This window comes from Gastrolobium bilobum, unplaced genomic scaffold (genome assembly GCF_033153095.1).
Source record: "Gastrolobium bilobum isolate Gb01-03AN ecotype WA unplaced genomic scaffold, APGP_CSIRO_Gbil_v1 utg14646, whole genome shotgun sequence".
Classification (NCBI taxonomy): domain Eukaryota; kingdom Viridiplantae; phylum Streptophyta; class Magnoliopsida; order Fabales; family Fabaceae; genus Gastrolobium; species Gastrolobium bilobum.
The window spans coordinates 80162-103371 of record NW_026896570.1 but is presented as its reverse complement, the minus strand read 5'-3'; the positions used below and the strand labels follow the sequence as shown (position 1 = coordinate 103371).

At 36.5% G+C, this 23210-nt stretch overlaps 1 protein-coding gene across 1 annotated transcript in view; it reads right to left on the bottom strand.

Annotated features, from left to right (window-relative positions):
- Positions 1-388: 388 nt before the first annotated feature.
- Positions 389-23210, bottom strand: part of LOC133300640 (187-kDa microtubule-associated protein AIR9) — a 61719-nt gene continuing 38897 nt past the window's right edge. Inside the window, exons 21-36 of the mRNA XM_061500217.1 lie at positions 20944-21112; positions 20710-20794; positions 20528-20601; positions 20318-20440; positions 19259-19451; positions 19049-19170; positions 18575-18782; positions 17859-17932; positions 17585-17723; positions 16513-16694; positions 15212-15367; positions 3733-3864; positions 2903-2961; positions 1966-1998; positions 941-1072; positions 389-833 (exon numbers count right to left, since the gene is read on the bottom strand). Coding sequence (XP_061356201.1) covers positions 657-833; positions 941-1072; positions 1966-1998; positions 2903-2961; positions 3733-3864; positions 15212-15367; positions 16513-16694; positions 17585-17723; positions 17859-17932; positions 18575-18782; positions 19049-19170; positions 19259-19451; positions 20318-20440; positions 20528-20601; positions 20710-20794; positions 20944-21112 — 2058 coding nt within the window. The 3' untranslated portion in view covers positions 389-656. The remainder of the gene's footprint in view (positions 834-940; positions 1073-1965; positions 1999-2902; positions 2962-3732; positions 3865-15211; positions 15368-16512; positions 16695-17584; positions 17724-17858; positions 17933-18574; positions 18783-19048; positions 19171-19258; positions 19452-20317; positions 20441-20527; positions 20602-20709; positions 20795-20943; positions 21113-23210) is intronic.

Below are 23210 nucleotides of genomic sequence, written 5' to 3'. Positions count from 1 at the left end.
CTATGTTTATATATCGGTTCAATTTACAAGTTGATGAAACCAAAAAATTGAACTTCTTGTATTGATAATGAACCATGCAGAAACAGCAAACAAATTCACTAGTTAACTCACTTCCAGCGCTATTAAGATAAAAAATAAAATAAAATAAAGTTAATTTTTCTCTTAATGAATAGATAAAAACATATCTATTCTTACGTTTTAATAGATTAAAATTATAATAAACTTTAACAAACTCACTTTTCTTTCATAGAAATAGTTAACTTAGCTTACCAAAAAAAAAAAAAAAAATAGTTAACTTAAACTCAAGCATTGTCATAGGCACAGGAATAAGAAACCTGTAGCTAGTCTGCAAACCACTACTGAATAAACCCTACTCGCGTCTCACTCAATTGTAAATTTTAATACCATTCTAAGACGTCCAAAATATACATGAATTTCTTAATGCGAAATCCTTAAATGGTTATTCTCTTGCGTTAAAACGCGCTCGCGCGCGCACAGAGAGAAAGTGTGTGTGTAAACAATGACCTGCAATGATTATGGCATTAATAACTGTTCTCTCACCATAACAATAATGGCACTCAGGACAAGCAAAACGTGAGATAACTGGTCTCAACAACCGGGTTTCACAGATCAAATATGAGTATAAAAGAAATAATTTATGCCTCTATCTTGAGAAGGGAATTGAGCGAAGTACTGTTGAATCGCTGAGCAAGTCCTCGAATCACAAGAACAATAACATCCCGAATGTGTCGGGAGTGCACCATTAAGTCTGCTTCATTCTCACTATCCACTACAATCTTTAGACGGTGTTGATCATTCCTGAAAACCTCCACCTGATACATTTTAAGATCCACACAAGTAAATCAAGGATATAATAATCTGGCAATAAAATTACATAGTGGATGAGGGAAAATTAGTTTTCTAGGTCACCCAAACTTACATGAAATGGAGGGGCATAACTACCACGAATTTCTGTAGTTGGAAAAGAAGTCTTTGTAGCAGGCTTTACCACCTTGATCCTTTTCCTGTTAACTTCAAGGATTCGTCTCTCATATGTGCCCACTGAAGAAATCTAAAATAGCAATAAAGTAAAAAATAGGATTAGTCCTTCTTTTTTTTGGCTTTTGCACCTTTTTAAAAAGGGAAAAGTTAAAAAAATGGTTTCTCTTAAAGTAACTTACCCCCATATGCTTTATTTTTTATCACCTCCCTCTCCAATGGTTTTTTCCAATCCAAATCCAGTTTTAACACCATTAAAATTTTAATTAATTTGTCCATTTTGTCCCGTTAAAAATATACATTGGAGTTATTTTTGGTATGCCTTCTTTCTTTCCCTTATCTGGTGAGGACGCTCTAATTGAATTTTTACACGAAAGAAAATTGGCTCCCAGTAGAAAATTGTAGACTTATGTATTCTTTCTCATTAAAAGGGCTTTTTCATGCTCTTATCAATGTACAATCCCAATAGAAGTGTCGTAGGGCCTTGGGTTTCTTGTTGGTATCTCATTTAGTTGTTTTTGACTTCTCGTTCTCGGACTGAGAGTATGTTCTTAGACGCATTTTATTTTAGTGTTATTTTCTGGTTTTTGGATGAGCTGACAAAAATCATTTGGGCAAACTATATCCTTGCAAACCCTAACATGAACGAGAAAGAAGATGAAAGAATAAAACAACTCCAAAGTGATTTTTTTAAGGGGGAAAATGGACGAATTAGCTAAACTTTTAACCTTGTCAAAGTTGAACCTAGATGGAAACAACCATAGTGGATGTAAATAATCAACATTAACATCAACAACACCTTTATCCCAAATTAATTGGGGTCGGTGGAGTGGATGTAAATAATAAAAAATAAAATATAAGGGATAAGTGATTCTAAGAGCAACTGCATGGTAATTTTGAACTTTTCCTTTTAAAAAGTAATACATTCTAATTCCAAATAAAAACATCATAAGACTATTCAGGTACCTTTTTTGAGGTTAGGTCCTTGTCGCACAATACCTGCCACATAAGACAAGCAATGAGCTGATGAAGGATAAAAACATAGGTAATGACAGGAAAAGAAAGTGTAAAGAACCAATTCAATCCAAAAGTTTAAACTATTAGGTGAAGCTACGTTAATGGTTTTATATATCTAAACACGCCCCCTCACACGAAAGCCCACTGGGCTTGAAGGGTGGACAATATACAGGCTCACCTACCTGTGCGAAGAAAGAAATTCCACTTGAAAGAAAGTAAGGGGCGGTGAGGATCGAACTCGGGACACGAGGCTCTGATACCATGTAAAGAACCAATTCAACCCAAAAGCTTAAGCTATTAAGTGAGGCTACGTTAATGGTTTTATATATCTCAACAGAAAGGTTAAGAAAAAAGTATGGCATAAAATTGAGGCGAACCAAGATTATGATGCAAAGCTATCAAATTTTCGATGAGATTATTCAATGAATAGCATCTCAAACAAAACTAGTCAATGAGATACAAGAGGAACTCCAAAGTTAAGTTTAACATTTTAGATACTTGAACAATATGGTTTTACTGACAAGGCTTATTCTCCCAACTCCCAAGAATTATGAAAGGTTTCCTTCAGACAACAAAACAGCAGCAGAGCTACAACTTGGAATATTAAACCATAGATATGGCTACACTCAAGTCACCATTTATATTCTTTTTCTTCCTGTTTAACTTTAAGATATTTGTGACATATATATAGGTTTTTGTTCTAATAAGCGCAACCCTAGATGGACTAGAATCCCTGGATAATAGTTAATAGCTAATCATCCAGATAAGTATATCACAGTTTTTATTATATTGTTGTACCTTGTGGTAACGGTAGAGAGAACATAATCAACAATAGATTTTCATAATATGGTAATGACAATAAAACAAACGTATAGATATATCCCACCTCAAACTTGACTGAACCAAGATCAAGGTTCTGCTTCACTTCTTTAAGAACATCAGGCTCTGCATGGAATTAAAGGTCAGATATAATTTCCAAGTTCAGTGTAGAAAATCCCAGAATAATGCTTTAACCCAAAATTCCAAACTATATAGTGTACATTGTACACAAACCAAAGAAGCCAAACTGCAAAAGAGAGCACAAAAAAGGGACATGAAAAGATATGCACAGAAAGAAACGCACATGTATTTTGAATAGTTTGCAATTACAATAAAAGACCAGCCCACAGTTTTCCCCGCCATTATTTGGAATTTCCATACCTTGTAAGTTATAACAAGGATTATTACCAACTGTTTTACCCAGAAACCAGATATTTGAGGGAGAGCATCAACCCTTGAACACATAACCCTAATTGGTTTTGGGTTACAGATGATATCAGAAGAGAATTGAAGCAATACAACCAAAGAAGATTTAACAGATCAAATTCACAATTTTCTTAAGAAATAGAGATTAGAGGAATTGAAGTCTCATACAGGACATGTGGGGTGAGGTTGGTTAGTGCAAAAGGTTAGGGATTTAAAGGTATTAGTTTGGGTACCTGCAAGAATAGGATTTGATGGGAATACTCCAACACCCATTTTTTTCATGGGTACCGAATCAATTGTTAAATACTTATTACTTATTAATTCTATTTAATGCTTTCATAAACATTTATTAAAAATTAGCAATTAATAAATGTTTGACAACTCACCCTGAATTATTACATAATAAAATGTCAAAAGATAATTTACGTATACATTAAACCACTATCAATTAGATAAAGAATTTCAACTTACCAACTGCAATTGGTTCTGTCGATACAGAAATTGATTGGCCCTCTACTCCATCCTCTCTTACCGGAGTATAGATGGCCACCAACCTATAGCCAACATCATCAACATTTGCTTCATACATTCTGCTTGTTTCTCCTGGAATTTAATCATCGAAAAAAAAGCAGTTGGATTAATGAAGATACATAACAACATAAGCAATGGAACAAAATAGGGTTCTTGTATGATTTATCCAGGAAGCACGGGTATATCTTCGGGGCTGCCATATGTTTTCTTGGTATGTATGTATATGATACCAGTATGCATGCCAATATATATGCAACAAAGATAAATGCTAAAACTAATAATGATTAAGTTAACCAATTAGTAGGTATAAATAAAACCACCCTGCTATCAAGCCCTTTCAATGCACTGAACATTGATTATTTGCTCCACAACTGTGATGGATCAGTTTTAATAAATTAACGAAGAATACGAAATAGATATTGTTTAGATTTGCATATTCTGCATATATTTTTCTCTTCTTTTTGATGTAAATTGAAAAAGAAATATTATCAAACAGAAATTGGTAAAGTACAATGTTAGAGATATATAAAAACCATTAATGTAGTCTCACCCACTAGCGTAAGTTTTTGGGTTGAATTGGTTCTTTACATGGTATCAAAGCTTCAGTGACCACAAGGTGACGAGTACGATCCTCACTTCCTCCACTTTCTAGTTGAATTAAATAAACACAAGATAAATAATAAATTGGACTTGTGCAATATCCACGCTTCAAGTCCAAAGGGCTCTTGCGTGAGAGGGTGTGTTAGAGAATAATATAAACCATTAAAAAGGCCGTCACCCAACACCTTACGATTTTGGGTTGTCTTGGTTCTTTACATGGTATCAGAGCCTTGGTGTCACGGGTTCGATCCTCACCGCCCCCATTTTCTCTTGTAGAATTTCTTAACACAGGTAGGTGGGCCTGTGCATTGTCCACCCTTTAAGCTCAGTGGGCTCTCGCGTGAGGGGGTGTGTTAGAGATATATAGAAGCCATTAATGTAACCTCATCCACCAGCTTAAGCTGTTGGGTTGAATTGGTTCTTTGCATACAACTAAGAAGAGTAAGATATCCTCCAAACTAGGAAAAGGAAAAAGCAAGGAATAAGAAAGGGTATTTGTGTTAAGGGCCTCTGATTTTTCCCCTCCTCCATGCCATAAGGGCATTTGTATAACAGGTCATGTGAGAAATAAAAAGACTTACAATTCTTTAACCCAACTCAAAAGCTCACTTCAGCAAATGGAGGTATTAGGACTTCAGAGTCTCTTTATGATTGTAAATTCTTTTTCGTATTTCTAAAACTCTCTCAGACAGGCAATTTCTGAGGTTTTTAAGAACTCAGGTTCCTTCTACGGCATGGTCTTTTATTTGGAAAGCAATAAAATAATACACATAATTCGCAGCAAGGTCACTGACCGCATGACTTTCTCCCCTTATGTTTCCGTTTATGGGTTATTATTTGAGACTAACAGACACTGCTCTACTATGTTCACAACTAGATATCTTTGGTATAGACTTCACAGAATCTTTAGTGAATGTAAAATCCCCTCTGACAACGAGGAGCATTTTCTGTAAAATAAATTTAGGAGAAGGAGAGCGATTCTTTGGCATTTTCCAGTGTTTCCAGTTAGTCAAGTCAGAGTTAACGATTGGAGTAAAATGCCAGAATTTTCAAGCACAATTTTCAGCTGCTCCTCAATGTAGCACTCAACTAATTTCTTTTCAGAAGATGTTTCTTCCCCATTATTTTGAAGTACTAATTAAAAGGATTTCTTAGTTCTGCCTTATTAGAGTTCATGATACAGACGGAAAGCGAGAGAAAATGAAAAAAATAAAATAAAGGAAAGTGTAAAGAACCAATTACACCCAAAAACTTAAGCTGTTGGGTAAGGTTATATTAATGGTTTTATATATCTCAACACGCCCCTTCACACGAGAGCCCACTGAGCTTGAAGGGTGTACAATGTACAGGCCCACCTACCCGTGCGAAGAAAGAAATTCCACTAGAAAGAAAGAGGGGGGCGGTGAGGATCGAACCCGGTACACCGAGGCTCTGATACCATGTAAAGAACCAATTCAATCCAAAAGCTTAAGCTGTTGGGTGAGGTTACATTAATGATTTTATATATCTCAACAGAAAGTCAGAGAGAGAGAGAGATACAAGGAAGGACATGTGTTCTGAATCTGAACTGCAATTCTGTTTTGAATCACATATACAGAGAACAGCTCTATAATATAGATCAGACAGATAACTATGACTGATAACATGCACATTAGATACAAACAGAATCCACTAACAGAGTTTGACAGTCAAGTCTAACAGCTAACTGTTAACATCAAAATAGCTACACTAACATGTCTTCGCATCTATTTTTTTCCTGTTCCATTAAGACAAAAAATCATGGGATCTATTGCTGTAATAATAATAATTATTTTATTTATTTATAGTTGTATTCTAGAATCATCCTTGGGCTTAGCCCATTAGGTCATTTAGCCTCTTTAAATAGAGAGCCCTTGTATAGTTGTAATACACAATTTGTCAAATAATATTATACTTCCTCTTATCAAGTTGGTATTAGAGTTCTCGATTATGAGGGCTTTGCTTTTGCGACTGCCGCCTTTAGAGCGGAACTCTATAGGTTTGCCTCTCGCCGCAACCAAAAAATTTTCTGGGGACCTTTTGGACTGAAAGGACCTTTGTTTGACTCTCTTTTCTACGGATGTTACTGTTCATCGCCAGAGTCAGAAGTTGTTTGGGTGTACATTTGGTTGATTTTGTAGCTGTTTTTGGCTTATTCTTTGCATTATGGCCGATTTCGATGTTGATTTGACTGTTACACAGCCTACACATGTCTCTCCATATGTGAATATTCGGCAAGGGGAGTTGGAGCAGCTTAAGACCGCTATTGATAATCTGTGTAAGCCATCTGAAAGTTCTTTGATCTTGTCTGGAAGAATATACATTCTACATCTCTTCTTGCTTCTTGCACTGATTTTAAAACCTCGTGGATTTTGGATTCTGGTGCAACTCATACTATGACTTGTCTTGCTGAGTCTTTGTTTCTTATCATCCTATTGTTGGTCGTCATACTATAACCGTAGCCGATGGATCCCATAAGTCAGTTATTGGTTCCAGTAACATTCAAATTCAACCTTCCTTATTTCTTCAAAATGTTCTTTATATTCCTCAGTTTTCCACTAATCTTATCTGTAAAGAACCATGGGATACACCACCCTAAAAGCTAGCTCAAAGGGTGAGAGTGCCCAAGACCTTATAAAATCCACATTAGTTGCTTATACAACCAATGTGGGACTATATTATATCTCAACATGTTAGAAATAATATTAGTTTTATTATTATTAATTTATTATTCTAGAAGGTTATTTGGGCTTAGCCCATTAGGTCATTTAACCTCTTTAAATAGACGACTCTTGTACAGTTTTATATAATTGAATACAATACATTCATACATTATAATTTGGTACCAGAGCTCTTTGTTCTGGGGATTTTTCGCTTCCGCTAAAGCCCTAAGCCCACTGCTTAGGCGTTCTCTCCTTCCTCTAACGTTGTGCTTCCCTCCGGCTTGGTTCTACACTGTTCACGCGGGTTTTCAAAAAAAAAAAAAAACTATTGTCCACCGCGTCTGTACATATTTACTGTTCATCGTCTGTACGATCCACTGTTCATAGTGTCCGTACAGATCTATTGTTCATCGTCCGTATGGGTTTGCTGTTCATCGCGTCCGTACGGGTTTGCTGTTCATCGCGTCCGTATAGTTTTACTGTTCACGCGTCCGTACAGGTACTGTTCACGCAAAAAAATAAAAAAATAAAAAAATTCGGCCATTCCGGGACAGAACAGCTCGCCTTCCTCTCCTATTTTCAGATCTGGTAATCTCCTTTATTTTATTTTGTGATGTAGGGCTCAAGTAATGCATCCAAAAACACGACTGGCATCATCTCCAGTACTACCCCATCTCCATTCTTTTCTCGAGCCAGTGATTCCCATTGGAACAGTGGACGCGGTCACAGACATGGCCGCCGACAGAGGCCTCGTTGCAATTATTTCCAGAATCTTGGGCATTTTGAAGAACGCTGCTATAGGAAGTACCCACATTTGAAGCCATCGACTGTCAACTTTGCTCAAACTGATGCTACACCACCTACTGGATTAGTAACTCTTTCTAGTGCCGACTATGAGACACTTCTCAAGAAGGTTTCTTCTCAGCATCCTACTCAAGACACTGGTAATCATGTTGCTTGTTTTTATCAATCATCTCTTGGACCCTGGATAATAGACTCAGGTGCTACTCATCATCTTTGTGGTAATAAAGATCTCTTCATTTCACTTTCTTATTCTAATAACCTACCCTCTGTCACTCTTGCTGATGGCACTAAGGCTCTTGCTCGTGGAATTAGGGAAGCCAATCCAACTCCCCTTTTAACTTTGCGTTCTGTTTATTATATACCTGGCATTCCTTTTAATTTAATCTCAGTTAGCCAGTTGATTCATTCTCTTTCATGTACTGTTACCTTCTCTAAACAATCCTTTTCTATGCAGGATTCGGATACGGGGAAGACGATTGGAGCAGGCATTGAGTCACAAGGTCTCTACTATCTGATTGCACAACCTTCTCCAGTAGCCTGTTCTCTCACAGAGTCTCCTGAGCTAATTCACAGTCGTCTGGGTCATCCAAGCCTCTCCAAGCTTTGGCATATGGTTCCTTTTTTATCCAGTCTTAAGTCTTTAAACTGTCATTCTTGTCAGCAAGGAAAGCACGCTCGCTCCTCCTTTGCTAATAGAGTCAATAAAAGAGCTGATGCTCCTTTTTCTATTGTTTATTCTGATATTTGGGGTCCGAGTCGAACAATGTCTGTTTTGGGTTTTCAGTATTTTGTCACCTTTATTGATGATTTCTCTCATTGCACTTGGGTTTATTTAATGAAAAATCGTTCTGAATTATTTTCAATTTATCAAAAATTTTGTGCCGAGATAAATACTCAATTTGGTGCTTCTATTCAAATTTTGCGCAGTGATAATGCAAAAGAATATGTGTCTCTTGAGTTTTCTAATATTTTGGAGAAACGTGGGACTTTACACCAGACCACTTGTCCACACACTCTATAACAAAATGGAGTGGTCGAACGTAAGAATCGGCATCTGGTTGAAACTGCTCGTACCCTACTAATTCATATGAATGTTCCACTTCGTTTTTGGGCAGAAGCTATAATCACCTCTTGCTTTCTCATCAATCGCATGCCCTCTTCCGTACTCAATAACGAAGTTCCACTTAGTGTTTTATTTCCAGGAGCACCTTCCTATACTCTACCTCCACATGTATTTGGATGTACCTGCTTTGTTCATGATCTTACTCCAGGAAAAGATAAATTAACATCCAAAGCCTTCAAGTGTACTTTCCTTGGATATACACGTTTTCAAAAGGGGTATCGTTGCTACTTTCCTGATCTCAAGCGTTATATTGTCTCGGCTGATGTCGCTTTCCTTGATCAACAACCTTTTCATTCTATCCCATCTCAGATAACACAAGTTGATCAAGTTCTTCCTGTTCTTTTTCTTGATTTGTCTTTACCAGTTGCAAGGGACTCTATCTCGGAATACTTGCCTCCATCCCCGCGGACCGTCCTTTTCTCACCTATCAGCGTTGTCAGCCTGCGCCTCCAGCGGATTTGACCCTTACTGACTCACTGCCTGCCGCTGTCGACACTTCCCCTCTGGATCCTCCATCAGAGATTACTCTCATTTCCCTTCGCAAAGGTATTCGATCCACTCGTAACCCTCATCCACTTTATAGTTTCTTGAGTTAAGATAGACTTTCTTCATCACATTTTACTTTTGTTTCTAGTATTTCATCTATTTCTATTCCTAAAACCTCAGGTGAAGCACTCTCTCATCCGGGTTGGCGTCAAGCAATGATTGATGAAATGCAAGCACTTCAATCCAGTAGCACATGGGACCTTGTTCATGCTACTCCTAAAAAGTCAGTTGTCGGTTGTCGATGGGTATTCACTGTCAAAGTTGGTCCTGATGGCACTGTTGATCGCCTCAAAGCTCGTTTGGTGGCCAAGGGATACACTCAGATATTTGGTCATGACTATGGGGATACTTTTTCTCCTGTTGCCAAGATGGCATCTGTTCGCCTATTTCTTGCACTTGCTGCCATTTATCAATGGCCTCTTCTACAACTTGATATCAAAAATGCATTCTTACATGGTGACTTGCAAGAGGAAGTATATATGAAGCAACCACCAGGTTTTGTTGCTCAGGGGGAGAGTTCTGACATGGTATGCAAGCTTCGTAAATCTTTATATGGCCTGAAGCAGTCTCCTCGGGCCTGGTTTAGTCTTCTATCGGCATAGCTCTTCTGGCCAACGCATCTATCTCCTGGTCTATGTTGATGACATCATTATTACTGGCAGCGATCAAGCTGGGATTGATCAGTTAAAGAAGTACTTATTCAATCAGTTTCAGACCAAAGATCTTGGCAGACTTTGATATTTCATAGGAATCGAAGTAGCACAGTCTAGGAAGGCATTTTCATTTGTCAGAGGAAGTATGCACTGGATATCTTAGATGAGACTGGTATGTTGGGATGTAAACCCATTGATACACCTATGGATCCTAATATTAAGTTATTACCTGGACAGGGGAGCCATTTGCAGACCCTGGTCGTTACCGCCGACTAGTTGGAAAGTTGAACTAACTTACTGTGACAAGACCAGACATCTCTTTTTCAGTTAGTGTGGCAAGTCAATTCCTTGACTCTTCTTGTGACTCTCATTGGGATGCAGTTATCAAGATTCTTCGATATATCAAAAAGGCACCAGGAAGAGGTTTATTATACACTAATAAGGGGAATGCAGAAGTGTCTAGCTATTCAGATCCTGACTGGGCAGGTTCTCTTTCAGACAGACAATCCACCTCGGGATATTGTGTTCTCCTCGGAGGAAATTTGATCTCTTGGAAGAGTAAGAAGCAAACTGTGGTTGCCAGATCAAGTGCAGAGGCAGAATATCGGGCCATGGGAAATGCGACCTGTGAGCTCATCTGGCTAAAGCAATTGCTTAAGGAATTACATCTCTGTAAACAATGGCCCATGAAACTCATTTGTGACAATCAAGCCGCATTGCACATATCCTCTAACCCAGTCTTTCATGAGAAGACTGAACATATAGAAATTGATTGTCACTTTGTTAGAGAGAAGATTCAGTCAGGTGAGATCGAGACAGCATTTGTCAATTCCAGTGATCAACTTGCAGATGTTTTCACCAAGGCTCTTAGAGGTCCCCGAATAGATCATATATGTAACAAGCTGGATGTTATGATATATACGCACCAGCTTGAGGGGGAGTGTTAGAAATAATATTAGTTTTATTATTATTAGTTTATTATTCTAGAAGGTTATTTGGGCTTAGCCCATTAGGTCATTTAACCTCTTTAAATAGAGGACTCTTGTACAATTTTATATAATTGAATACAATACATTCATACATTATAATTTTATCTCCACTCAAAAAGCCTTACAACTGATTTGAATTGTTCTACCACTTTTTGCCCTTCTCATTCTGTTATTCAAGATCTTACCACGAGGAAGACAATTGGAGTTGCTGAAGAGCAGGGTGAGTTGTATTATCTCCTTCAAGAACATGTTACAAATGATACCAAAAATCAGCTATTAATGACATGTCATACTTCTACGGCAAAACCTATGATTTGGCTCCATCACAAGTATATGTGGCACCCACAATTTAGTCTATTGAAATCAATGTTCCCTTCTCTGTTTCTAAATCAATCAGTTGAGACCTTTCATTGCGATGTTTGTGAATTTGCAAAACACCATCGAGTGTCTTTTCCTTCTCGTGCTATCAAAAGCATTGAGCCTTTTTCTCTGATTCATTATGATGTTTGGGGCCCTTCTAAAGTGCATAGTATTTCAGGTGCAAAGTGGTTTGCTTCTTTTATTGACGATTGTACTCGGGAGACATCGATATTCTTGATTAAAGACAAGTCTGAAGTACCAGATATATTTATCCGATTTTATCACATGGTCAAGACTCAGTTAGGTAAGAATATTAAAAGATTAAGATATGATAATAGTACTGAGTACGTAAACTAATGTCTGTCGCAATTCATTTCAAACAAAGGTATAATTCATGAGCTCACATGTGTTGATACCCTCAATAAAACGGAGTTGTTGAAAGAAAAAATCGTCACCTTCTTGAAGTCGCTAGAACGCTACTTTTCCAAACATATGTTCCTAGTTCTTATCGGGGAGAAGCTGTGTTAGCTGCAGCCTTTTTGATCAACCGCTTACCTTCACGGGTCTTTAACAATACCTATCTTATTCATTCCATGACTTTCTTCTTTCCTTTTGTTCCCATTTTACAGAGTTTTCCGCCACGAGTGTTTCAGTGTGTTGCCTTTGTTCATGTTCATAAACAACATCGTAGAAACTTGGATCCTAGGGCTGTTAAGTGTGTCTTCCTTGGTTATGCCCCTGATAAAAAAAGCTACAAGTATTATCATCCTCCAAGTCAAACTTTTTTTTGTTTCTATAGATATCACCTTTCATGAATCTAAGTCTTTTTTCCAGGGTCCTCAACTTCAGGAGGAGAGCAGTTCTTCAGAAGACTCGTCCCCTTTCTTCTTTGAGTCTGGGTCGTCCTTGTCTACTCTCACACCTCTCCCCCTAGTGTCTACTCCTGATGACTGATGTGTCAGAACCTTCAAGTACACCTGATATATGAAAAATTTTGACACCTGAATTGGTATATCAGAGGAGGAAACAACTCATAATGCTTCACTAGCAAACTCGATTGTCTGAATCACTAGTAAGTCCTGAATCTCTTGTTTCTGAACATTATATCATTGTCTCTGTTATGATAATTTACCCAGTGTCTCTGATGACTTACCTATTGCCTTAAGAAAAGGAAAAAAAATTTGCACCCAACATCCCATCTCTCAATTTTTTTCTTCTGCTTAACCTCTCTATGCAGCACAAAAGCTTTATATCAGCACTATATTCCATTTTCAACCCAAAATCAGTGAACGAAGTATTAAAAGATGAGAATTGGGTTTGGGCCATGCAAGAGGAGATGAATGCCTTAAAGAAGAATAAAACACGGAAGATTGTTGATAAACCCAATGAAAAAAAAAAGCAATAGGGTGCAGATGAGTTTATACCCTAAAGTACAAATCTGGTGGAACTCTTGAGAGATATAAGGCTCCATTAGTCGCCAAGAGTTAGACTCAGACCTATGGCATTGATTATGAAGAAACTTTTGCCCCAGTTGCAAAGATGAATACTGTGAGAGCCAATGTTTTCCGTAATGATGAGTTAGAAGAAGAGGTCTACATGAAAATCCTGCCTGATTTTGGCTCTATGGATGGAGGAAATAAAGTTTGCAGGTTAAAAAAGGCCTTGTATGGATTGAAACAGTCTCCCCGTGCTTGGTTTGGTAGATTTACTAAGGTTATGCTGAGATATAAACAGAGTCAAGGAGATCACACACTTTTCTTTAAGCACTCCCAAGATGGGAAGCTCACTGTGCTCCTTGTGTATGTTAATGATATTATTATAACAGGTGATGATATGGGGAAGAGACATATTCTGCAAGCAAGACTAGACTCAGAGTTTGAAGTTAAAGACCTTGGAAAATTGAGATATTTCCTAGGGATGGAGGTAGCTTATTCAAAGAACGAAATTTTTATCAGCCAGAGAAAATATGTCCTTGATCTTCTTAAAGAATCAGGAAAACTTGGGTGTAAACCTTCTAGTACACCTATTGAGCAAAATCACAAGATGGGTTATGAAGAGGAGAGTCCTCCAATGATAAAGGACAATATCAACGGCTAGTTGGGAGGCTGATATATCTGGCTCATACTAGACCAGACCTAGCTTATGTTGTTAGTATTCTCAGTTAATTTATGCATAACCAACGGAGAAACACATGCAGGCAGTGGAGAGAATTCTTCAATATCTTAAAGACACTCTTGGTAAAGGACTATTATTTCGGCGAGATGGCAATCTTTCTTTAGAAGTTTATACTGATCCGATTATGCTGGATCTGTGACTGATCGCCGATCTACCACTAGTTATTGTATGTTTCTATGTTGTAACTTAGTTACATGGAGGAGTAAGAAACAAGATGTGGTTGCCAGGTCAAGTGCAAAGGCTGAGTTTCGAGCCATGACTCAAGGCATTTGTGAGTTATTGTAGTTGAAAATCATACTGGATGATCTCAAAATAAGATGTGAAGGACCTATAAAGCTGCTATGCGATAATAAGTCTGCTATTTGTATAGCTCATAATCCAGTTCAACATGATCGGACTAAGCATATTGAGGTCGACCACTATTTCAATAAAGAAAAACTTGATAGCAGGTTAAATGTCACTCCATACATTCCCTCTGGGCGTCAATTAGCTGATATTTTGACAAAGGGACTTCTCTCAGATAGATTTCAAGAACTTACTAAAAAGCTGAGAATGATAAATATCTATTCCTTAGCTTGAGGGGGAGTGTTGCAAATAATTATAATTATTTTATTTATTGTTGTATTCTAGAATTTTCCTTGGGCTTCGCCCATTAGGTCATTTAGCCTCTTTAAATAGAGAGCCCTTGTACAGTTGTAATACACAATTTGTCAATATAATATTATACTTACTCTTTTCAAGTTCTACCTATAAGCTTATGGCTCTTAGGTTTATTGAGAGGTTTGATTATCAAAAAATCTTTTTTCTGCAAGAAATGATATGTTGTTAATTCTAAGCAAACAACTGAGTAACAATATATATGTAGCTAGACAGCTTTATCTTGTTGGATGATAATATACCAAGAAATGAGTGGCAACAAACAAGGAGAAAATTCTAATACATATATATAGGGGCAAGATTCTTTGACACCAGTGTCAAACTAAAGTTTGATACCAAATCTTAACTGTTCATTTCCAAAAATCTAACTGTTATAATTTATTGGGTCGCACTTATTAATTAATTATTAATTTTCAATAAATTATAACCGTCAGATTGACAAAAATCAACGATTAAGATTTGGTATCAAATTTTTTAATTTGACACCAGTATCAAATGATCTTGCCCCGTGTATATATATATATATATATATATATATATACACACACACGAAGACCATTTAGTTTATTTAAGTTTGTAGGTCAATTAGGCAAAAAAAAAAAAAAAACTTCTGCGTCAATCAAGATATTCACAGCAATAACACCAAATATTCTCAAAACCAAGTGATCTTTAGTTTGATCCTTGTCAATCCCTCCAAGTTCCAATTATCAAACAGCAGGACAAGGTAAAATTTCAAAATATACAGAGGATGTATTGAAATTCAATCGCAGTACTACTCAACACCTTTAACAGGAAACAGATATCAATTTTAAGGTAAAGGATTCAGCGTACCTGGTATAGAGATCAGGTCAGGACTTCCAACCATTGATCTAAGCCACTGGACTCTACTTTTACCTTCTTTACCACCACTATAAATACCACGAACAGCATAGAGATTGGTATGAAATCCCCTTCCCTCGATTTCTAGCTTGTGTATTCTAGGAATCCCTAAGAATGCACATATAACATTTACAGGGAGGCAGAAAGCACGACAAAAAATGTAAGAGAGAATTAATCATAAAAAAGGGAGAATCCCATGGTTTGGCATCAGTCAATCCAATATCAATTTTCAAATGGTAAATCCATTGCGTATTTCCGTTGAGAAAGGAAGAATGCATGAAACCTGAATGCCCATAAAGCATTTCAGAGCACCTAAAATCTGTTGTAAATATAAATTCTAGATTGGTTTTTTTTATTAATAGGACATATTGGTAGGGCAAATTCATTTCTATTTGTTCCTTTAGATTTAGCTCTATATCAGGCAAGTAGTTATTGATATAGGTCTATATAACGTAAATAGATTCTGCACATTTATACCAATCTATTTCCCACTTAGTTTTGTTTTATTACTTTCCCCCACGGCCCCAAGCATGTTTTGGCCAACCTCTTCCTTTCTCACCGAAGCATCTAAAGTTTTCGAAGAACATTTCCAAACCATCTCATTCTATGTTCTCTCATCTTTTCTTCCATTGGCACTATTCCAACTTCTTGTCGAATGTTTTCATTTCTTATCTTATTCTTCTTTTATGATCACACATCTACCCACACATCCTCGTTTACCCTACTCCCATTTTGTGCTCATGTCGTTTCAAAGCTGGCTAACATTAAGTTTCGCACAGCATTGCCAATGTCTTTGTGTTTGTTTGCATGTTGTGCACAACTTATTCTTTATTGTTCTATACCATTAGAGATGTAATATAAAAATCATTCATGTCTCATCACTTAACAACTTAAGCTTTAAGGATAATTAATTCATGATATGATATCATAGAGTCACTATGACAAAATGCTCTAAAGTTTGATTCTTGTCATCCCGATTCTCCTAATAAAAAGTTGAATTTTAGCATGACGTAGGTGGATATGTCCATTATCCACGTTTCAAGCCCAAAGGACTATTGCATGAAGAGCGTGTTAGAGATGTAATATAAAAAGCATTCATAAGTTTTAACCTAACAACTTAACTTTTGGCATAGTTGGTTCATAACATAGACAAATTATGCACAAGCCGACTTGAAAAAGGGGAGGGAGTGTTTGAAAACACAAAAAAGGATACAATTGCAAAGCAAGAATATTTATGTAATCAAAGCAATTACCTGGCAATACAGGTGTCGTCTCAATGCATACCGCCTCACTTGACCTTCCAAACACATCAGTTACAACACACTCACATTTCAAACGATGACCAATGTCCTCTAACCGCACCCTATAGGAGCAAGAACTCTGATTGGGCAATGGATCACATGAAAAATTGTCTCCCTCTTCTGATGAACAAAACCTGCATAATCATTTGATGCAAATAACGAGATTTGATTAGAAGCATTACAAGTTTGCAACTAGTATTCTCCTCATAATAAAGAAACAAGTAAGACCCCAAATATAATTGTTACATGAAATTGTAAAGAACCAATTCAACCCAAAAGCTTAAGTTGTTGGGTGAAGTTATATTAATGGTTTTATATATCTTTAACATGTCACATTATACGAGAGCCCATTGGGCTTGAAGGGTGGACAATGCACAGGCCCACCTACCTGTGTTAAGAAATTCCGCAAGAGAAAGTGGGGGGGGCGGTGAGGATCAAACCCGTGACACCGTGGCTCTGATACCATGTAAAGAACTAATTCAACCCAAAAGCTTAAGTTGTTGGGTGATGTTACATTAATGTTTTTATATATCTCTAACAGAAACTATTCCCGAGCCATCACCTAACAGCTTAAACTTTCAGGAGAATTGGCCATTGACATGGTATGGAGCATCTGACATAGTCAAGAGTATGATCCTTGTTGCCCCACATTCTTTTAAATAATAAGAAATTGAAAACAAGGTAAAGAAAGCATGTATATCATACACACTTCGATTGTCCTTTTTGTTAGGTAATTGACATCGTTGTCCTTAAACTTCTTAGTAAATTTTAAGCTTTTTCTTGTTCAAACTTTGTTTTTTGTTCATTTATTTATGGTACAGAATTTTCAAACAACCACGATTACACATTTTTTTTTGAATTATTATCATTCTAGCTGCTATCTCTAGTGCAGCAGCCACTCCAAGATCTTTTGTACTGCAATAGTGTTATATGGTAAATGAATTTCTCTCAGGAAATAAAAAGTAAATTTGTTCAATGAGATAAGTATTACAATGCTGCATCAATGTAAAATATAAAACCATACCATTGGTATCTTATATCTTTCTTGTACTTGCTCCAAACATCATGTTGAGTCTCACTATTTGGAATCACTTCAACAGCTGTAAGTATGTCGCCTTCAACTGCTTTTCCTGTTAGAGCAAGCATCTCCACATATGGAAGCTCTAGAAGGCAATGCAGGAACCACATTTAATTTCCAAGAACAACTTTAAAATCTTGAAGGAGAAAGGAGCTTTATTATTTAAAAATAAATGCAACTTAGAAAAGCACAGGCTTGCACAAAGATGGAAAATGGTTACCTGGGAGAACAATGTCAGTTGGGTCAGATAACCTGGGTTCTCCCACAACTGAATCTGAGCGAACTGGGGTATATCTGGCAAAAGAAAAAGGAACAGGAAGAAAATGTTAATATCAACATGATATAAATTATGAGATACATCTTAATTGTTTTGAAATTACATGGCTTAGGTGGGGAAGAAGGATAAGAGACAAAGGAGGCACTCAAAAATATGAAATTTGATTTATATGGTATGTAAAGATGTGATACAATACAAATACAATCATCCTCTTTATAGTGATAATTAGGTGAAGCACTACTTTAGCAATACTACTACAAGTCCAATCCACTAATAGAATAAGACTATTAACCCCAATTAACTGAAGAAACAAATTAGGAAACAACTACTATGATTGCTTCTTCAATTGATTCCACAACGTATGCTAAAGATATTCTAATTATTAATTATTTTAGATAATATGGTAATTTGAAATTTAAAAGGTGAGTTTAACTAAGAATATCTAAAAAAGTTTACACGTTTGAAACAATTCCTTCAACAATCAATTCTCTAATAAATTCTCGAAATCTAAAGAAACAAGGACTTGTAAGATGAAAAATTCTCTCTTCTTTCACACTTAGAAGTTGAAGTTTAAACAAGCGATTATGTTTATCATGGCATATCATACACTATCTTCACAGTAAAACCTGAAAAGCAAAAGAGTAATACAGAATAATTACCCAAACAACAATCGACAATTGTAATCCGAATCAGTAACTTGGTAGGTTTTAGAATTTGCCCCATTAATCAGTTGAATGGTTCCCTCATTATTTTCTCTATACCAGCTAAAGAGGCTTTCTCCTTCATATCCACCAAAGTATTCACCTTCTCCGGAATAAATTCCCGAAGACAACTCTTTCACGCATACATTAGATACTATTGGAGGAGCTGCAAATTATTATAGGAGTAAGACAATAAAATGTGCTAAATAACACAGATATCAAATGTCAGTATAGGAAAAAGGACTAAAAGAAATAAAATCTAGAACCTAGTCATGGTCATCACTTGCCCATTGCGCAGAAATTACAGTGGGCACACTCTACTTCAGATGAATAGGTAACGTACACAGCACTCCCATCAAAATCATTTTCAAAGACAAAAAGGTATGACCAAAGATAATGAATAATGAACTTCCAGCTGAACTGCATTGATACCTGGGGAAACTGGGGTACTGCAAATTGCAATCAATGGCTCTCCACATTTGCTGTCAGCACGAGTAGGCATCCAATACAAAGCCAAATAAGCTCCAACGTCTTCAAGTGATGGTTTATACATTCTGCCAAGAAAATGAAAATTATCACAAAATCCTCAATTTCGAGTAGATATAATTTGTTCCAAAGAATCACAACACAATATGGACTTACGGCTCTGTCCCACATATCACAACATCAGAAGCATTAGATATATCTAGTAGTGCAGATCCTTCAAGCTTATTCTTTGTCTGATACCAAATATATTCTCCAACTCCTTCATGCCCACCAAAATATTTTCTCAGTGGGGTAACCTCTCTGTCTTCGCAGCAGTCAGGGATTACAAGGTCCATTCCCTTAGGATCCGCTGTGCACAGAAAATAAAATTAAATTCATGTCACAAAAAAGAATAGAATTTAAAAAAAAAAAAATCACATTAACAAAAAACTTTGTTATGAGTGTACCAGAACTACACTTGATTAACTCCCCAGTTCTGTTAGTCAGTTAACTTGTTAGCTAACCAGCTGCTATAGTTAGTTAGGAAGTTAGCTTAGTGATCACGGTATGTTCCAGAACCTTAGAAGGTTCAGCTCAGTTTTTCAGGTATAGAAGAATAATCCAAGAAAACTATTATATCTGTTCTCTCAACATTTTCCTAATTTCTCTCATTTTCTCTTTCATTCTTGATTTCTAATAGCAATGAACAAAAACAATGTCAACAGCTCTTTCCAAAATGCTTCCTGATTTCCAAAATGCTTCCTGATTTTTGAATGCTGATTTATTCTAAATTATTTCCAGATTCATAGCTTCCTTATTTCTTGCGGTTTTACTGATTTTAAGGTCTGTATTTAATATAAATTTTCTTGTGTATATTATGTACCTAGTCATCTATATAAACATGTACAGTGATCTTCATTAACTCATCCATAGACGGTTAATATAACTGATCAATGTACCTGGAGCAGTGTTAAAACTACTCTTTTGTAACCAAAAATCACGGGTACAAATTCAAGAAATGGCCTCTTTAAAATCATGAAAAGGCAAAGCTGCGTATAAAAATTTCCTCAGGTTTCATGAGCAGATTAACATTTGGTTAAAGTAATCAGTGGCACTGATAACCCTGGTTGTATCTTAGACTCCACATACCAAACTAGAGCATTACATAATTTTAACAAAGTAGCCACCAGTAAAATCCATAATATCTTTCCAATTTTACATGAAAAACAATCTCACCAGGAGAAACCGGATCAGATACTATGCTCTTGGGGCTGCCTTTGATTCCGTCATTGCGCACAGGAGTATAGATTATTTCAATGCACGCACCAACATCATCAAGAGTCAAATCCAAAAAATCTGCTTATCATAAATATCAAGCATTTAGTTTTGCCATAATGAATAAATTACAATACTACTTATCTGATAACACTACTACACAAAACTCACCATGACTACTTATTTTCTCTCGTACACTATTGTCTTTTACCCTAAACCACTCGTGGGTACAATCTCCTTTCTCCCTGAAAAGCAAGCAAAGATTCCATGTCAGGAGAGGTACCACAAGGACAAAATCAAAAGCTCTGAAAGTAGAGACAGAAAATATAAACAATGGATAGCAGAAGCCTGACCCTCCACTATACACAGCATTAAAGTTCAAGTGCTGCCCTTCTATCAATGATCCAGGAATTTCTAGAGAGTGACAAGTTGGGGGACCTAAATTGCAACATAATAAAACAAAAAACAAGAATTGCATATTAAATGTCTCTAGCCCTGAAAAAAGTAAATGTTTGAAAAAAAATCTTCATATCATCAACAATATAAAACTTCCAGAGCATACAAAGAAAATAACAACTGATTTGTACCAGGAATTATAGGTCCAATTTGTTCAGAAATAACCATGGGTCCACGAGCCCAATCACTTCGGACAGGCTCGCATGATACAGAAATAAAGAATCCAATGTCATCCATTGAGGGCACATACGATGTAGTGGTAGCACCCATAATCTCACTTTTTGTGCCATCAAAACTGGTCTGCATAAAGCCATAAACAATATGTTCAACTAACAATCTATAGTAGCATCAAGACAGTAAAGTCAATAAAACAAGGTGTATACAGGAATGCGCTATTTATGCCACTACAACCACAAGAAGAAGTTTTTGTCCTTGCCCCTGGTTTATTATTATTACAATAAATTGACATGTTTACTTCACCTCCCATGTTCAGATCATGATTTATTAAGGGAGTTTCTACACTAGCAGAGGGAATGATGACTAACAGAAATGAATATGAAGGTGAGAGAGAGAAGCTATTGAAGAATTTCTGAAATGTTATCCAAGTGACAAACTGATACACTGCTAGCTCTATTTATAGAGCTAGAAAAGCTGACTCAGCAAATAACAAACTAACAATAAAAGAACTGATCAGGTGTAACACACCATGTAACACCCCCAATTTTCTATCAACTTTAAAATATTATTATAATAACAGAATTGGAAAAATTTCACATTTGCTTATCTATTAGGATCTCATAAATATTGCGGAAGCTAATCTAAAACTAATTTGGGAAAATGTTACCAACGTACCAGTAACAGAGACAAGTGCAAGGCTAACTTTATCATACTCTTATACCAAAATATATTCAATGTAAATATTTAAAACTTCAAAATATAAATCCAAAGTCTAAGGTTTAACTTAAATATGTCTTATACAGTTATTAAATTCTAAGCATAGAATTTATGATATTCAGGCCTAGCTTGAAATGTCTTGAGACGTTATCCTCACTGCCCATTGCTATTCCCAACATTCGAAACCTGCTTCACTGAGGGTCTTTGCTCCCCCGATGGATCATCACAGCACACAAACACAAACACAAATAGTCAGGTGCAGCGGTAACATTTCCCCAAATAGCTTAGCTTCCGCAATATTTTATGACATTCTAATAAATAATTAAATGTGAATTTTGGCAAATTCTGCTATTATAAGAATATTTTAAAATTGTTAGAAATTTAAGGGTGTTACACACCATGATCAAAGAATGCACAACAACAACAACTAACTAACAGTCGAGTGATATACGAATTAAACAAATTACAATTACAAAGCATTTATATGCTAATATGCCCCCTCAAAGTCAGGAGTTGTGGAGTTGGAGAACATCTAGAACTCTGAGTTTGGTCCAAAGTTCAGCAAAGTTAGGAGCAGATAAAGGCTTTGTGAGAGCATCAGCTAGCTGTTCTAAAGCTCGAACATGAGAGACAAGAAGATCTTAAGATAAAACTCGTTCCCTGACAAAGAAGATGACCAACTCCATGTGCTTGGTTCTAGCATGCAAAACCAAATTATGAGATAGAACAACAATGCCGAGATTGTCACAATAAGCCTGAGGAGTAGCCAAGGGAACATGAAGGTCACAAAGAAGGGACTAAATCCACAAAACTTCTGCTAGAGCCATGGCCAAACTTCTTATTCGGCCTCTATACTAGATCTGGCCACCAAAGTCTTCTTTTTGGACCACCAAGACACCAAGTTGGGACCAAGGAAAGGACAGGCTCCTGATGTAGACCTGCGATCATCTAGGTCACTCAGTCAGCATCACAAAAGGTTATTAACGAGAGTGGCAATGAGCAGGAGCTGGCTGAAGAATGAGTCTATATGTAACAGTCTCCTTGAGATCCCTTAGAATGCATTTAACAGAATTCCAATGATCAAGTAAGGGTTGAGCCATGAATTGACATACTTTGTTGACAACAAAACTGATTTCTAGAAGGGTAATAGTGGCATATTAACCCATAATAAATCGATAGTGATGAGGATTATCAAAGTAATTGGAGCCATGTTTTGTTAACTTGCAACTAGTAGCCATATGTGAGGCAATACTTTTAGCATCAGACATATTAGCTCGAGCTAAGAGATCTCGAATGTATTTGGATTGAGAGAGAGAGATATGACCATAATGATGCTTCTTGACTTCTATTTCCAAAAAATATTCCAAGTCACCAAGATCTTTAAGAGAAAACTTGGAATTCAAGGCAGTGATCAAATTTTGAATAAAAGGAGCATCATTTCCTGTGACAATAATATCATCAACATATACTAAGACATATATACATTTGTTATCATGATGAAAAA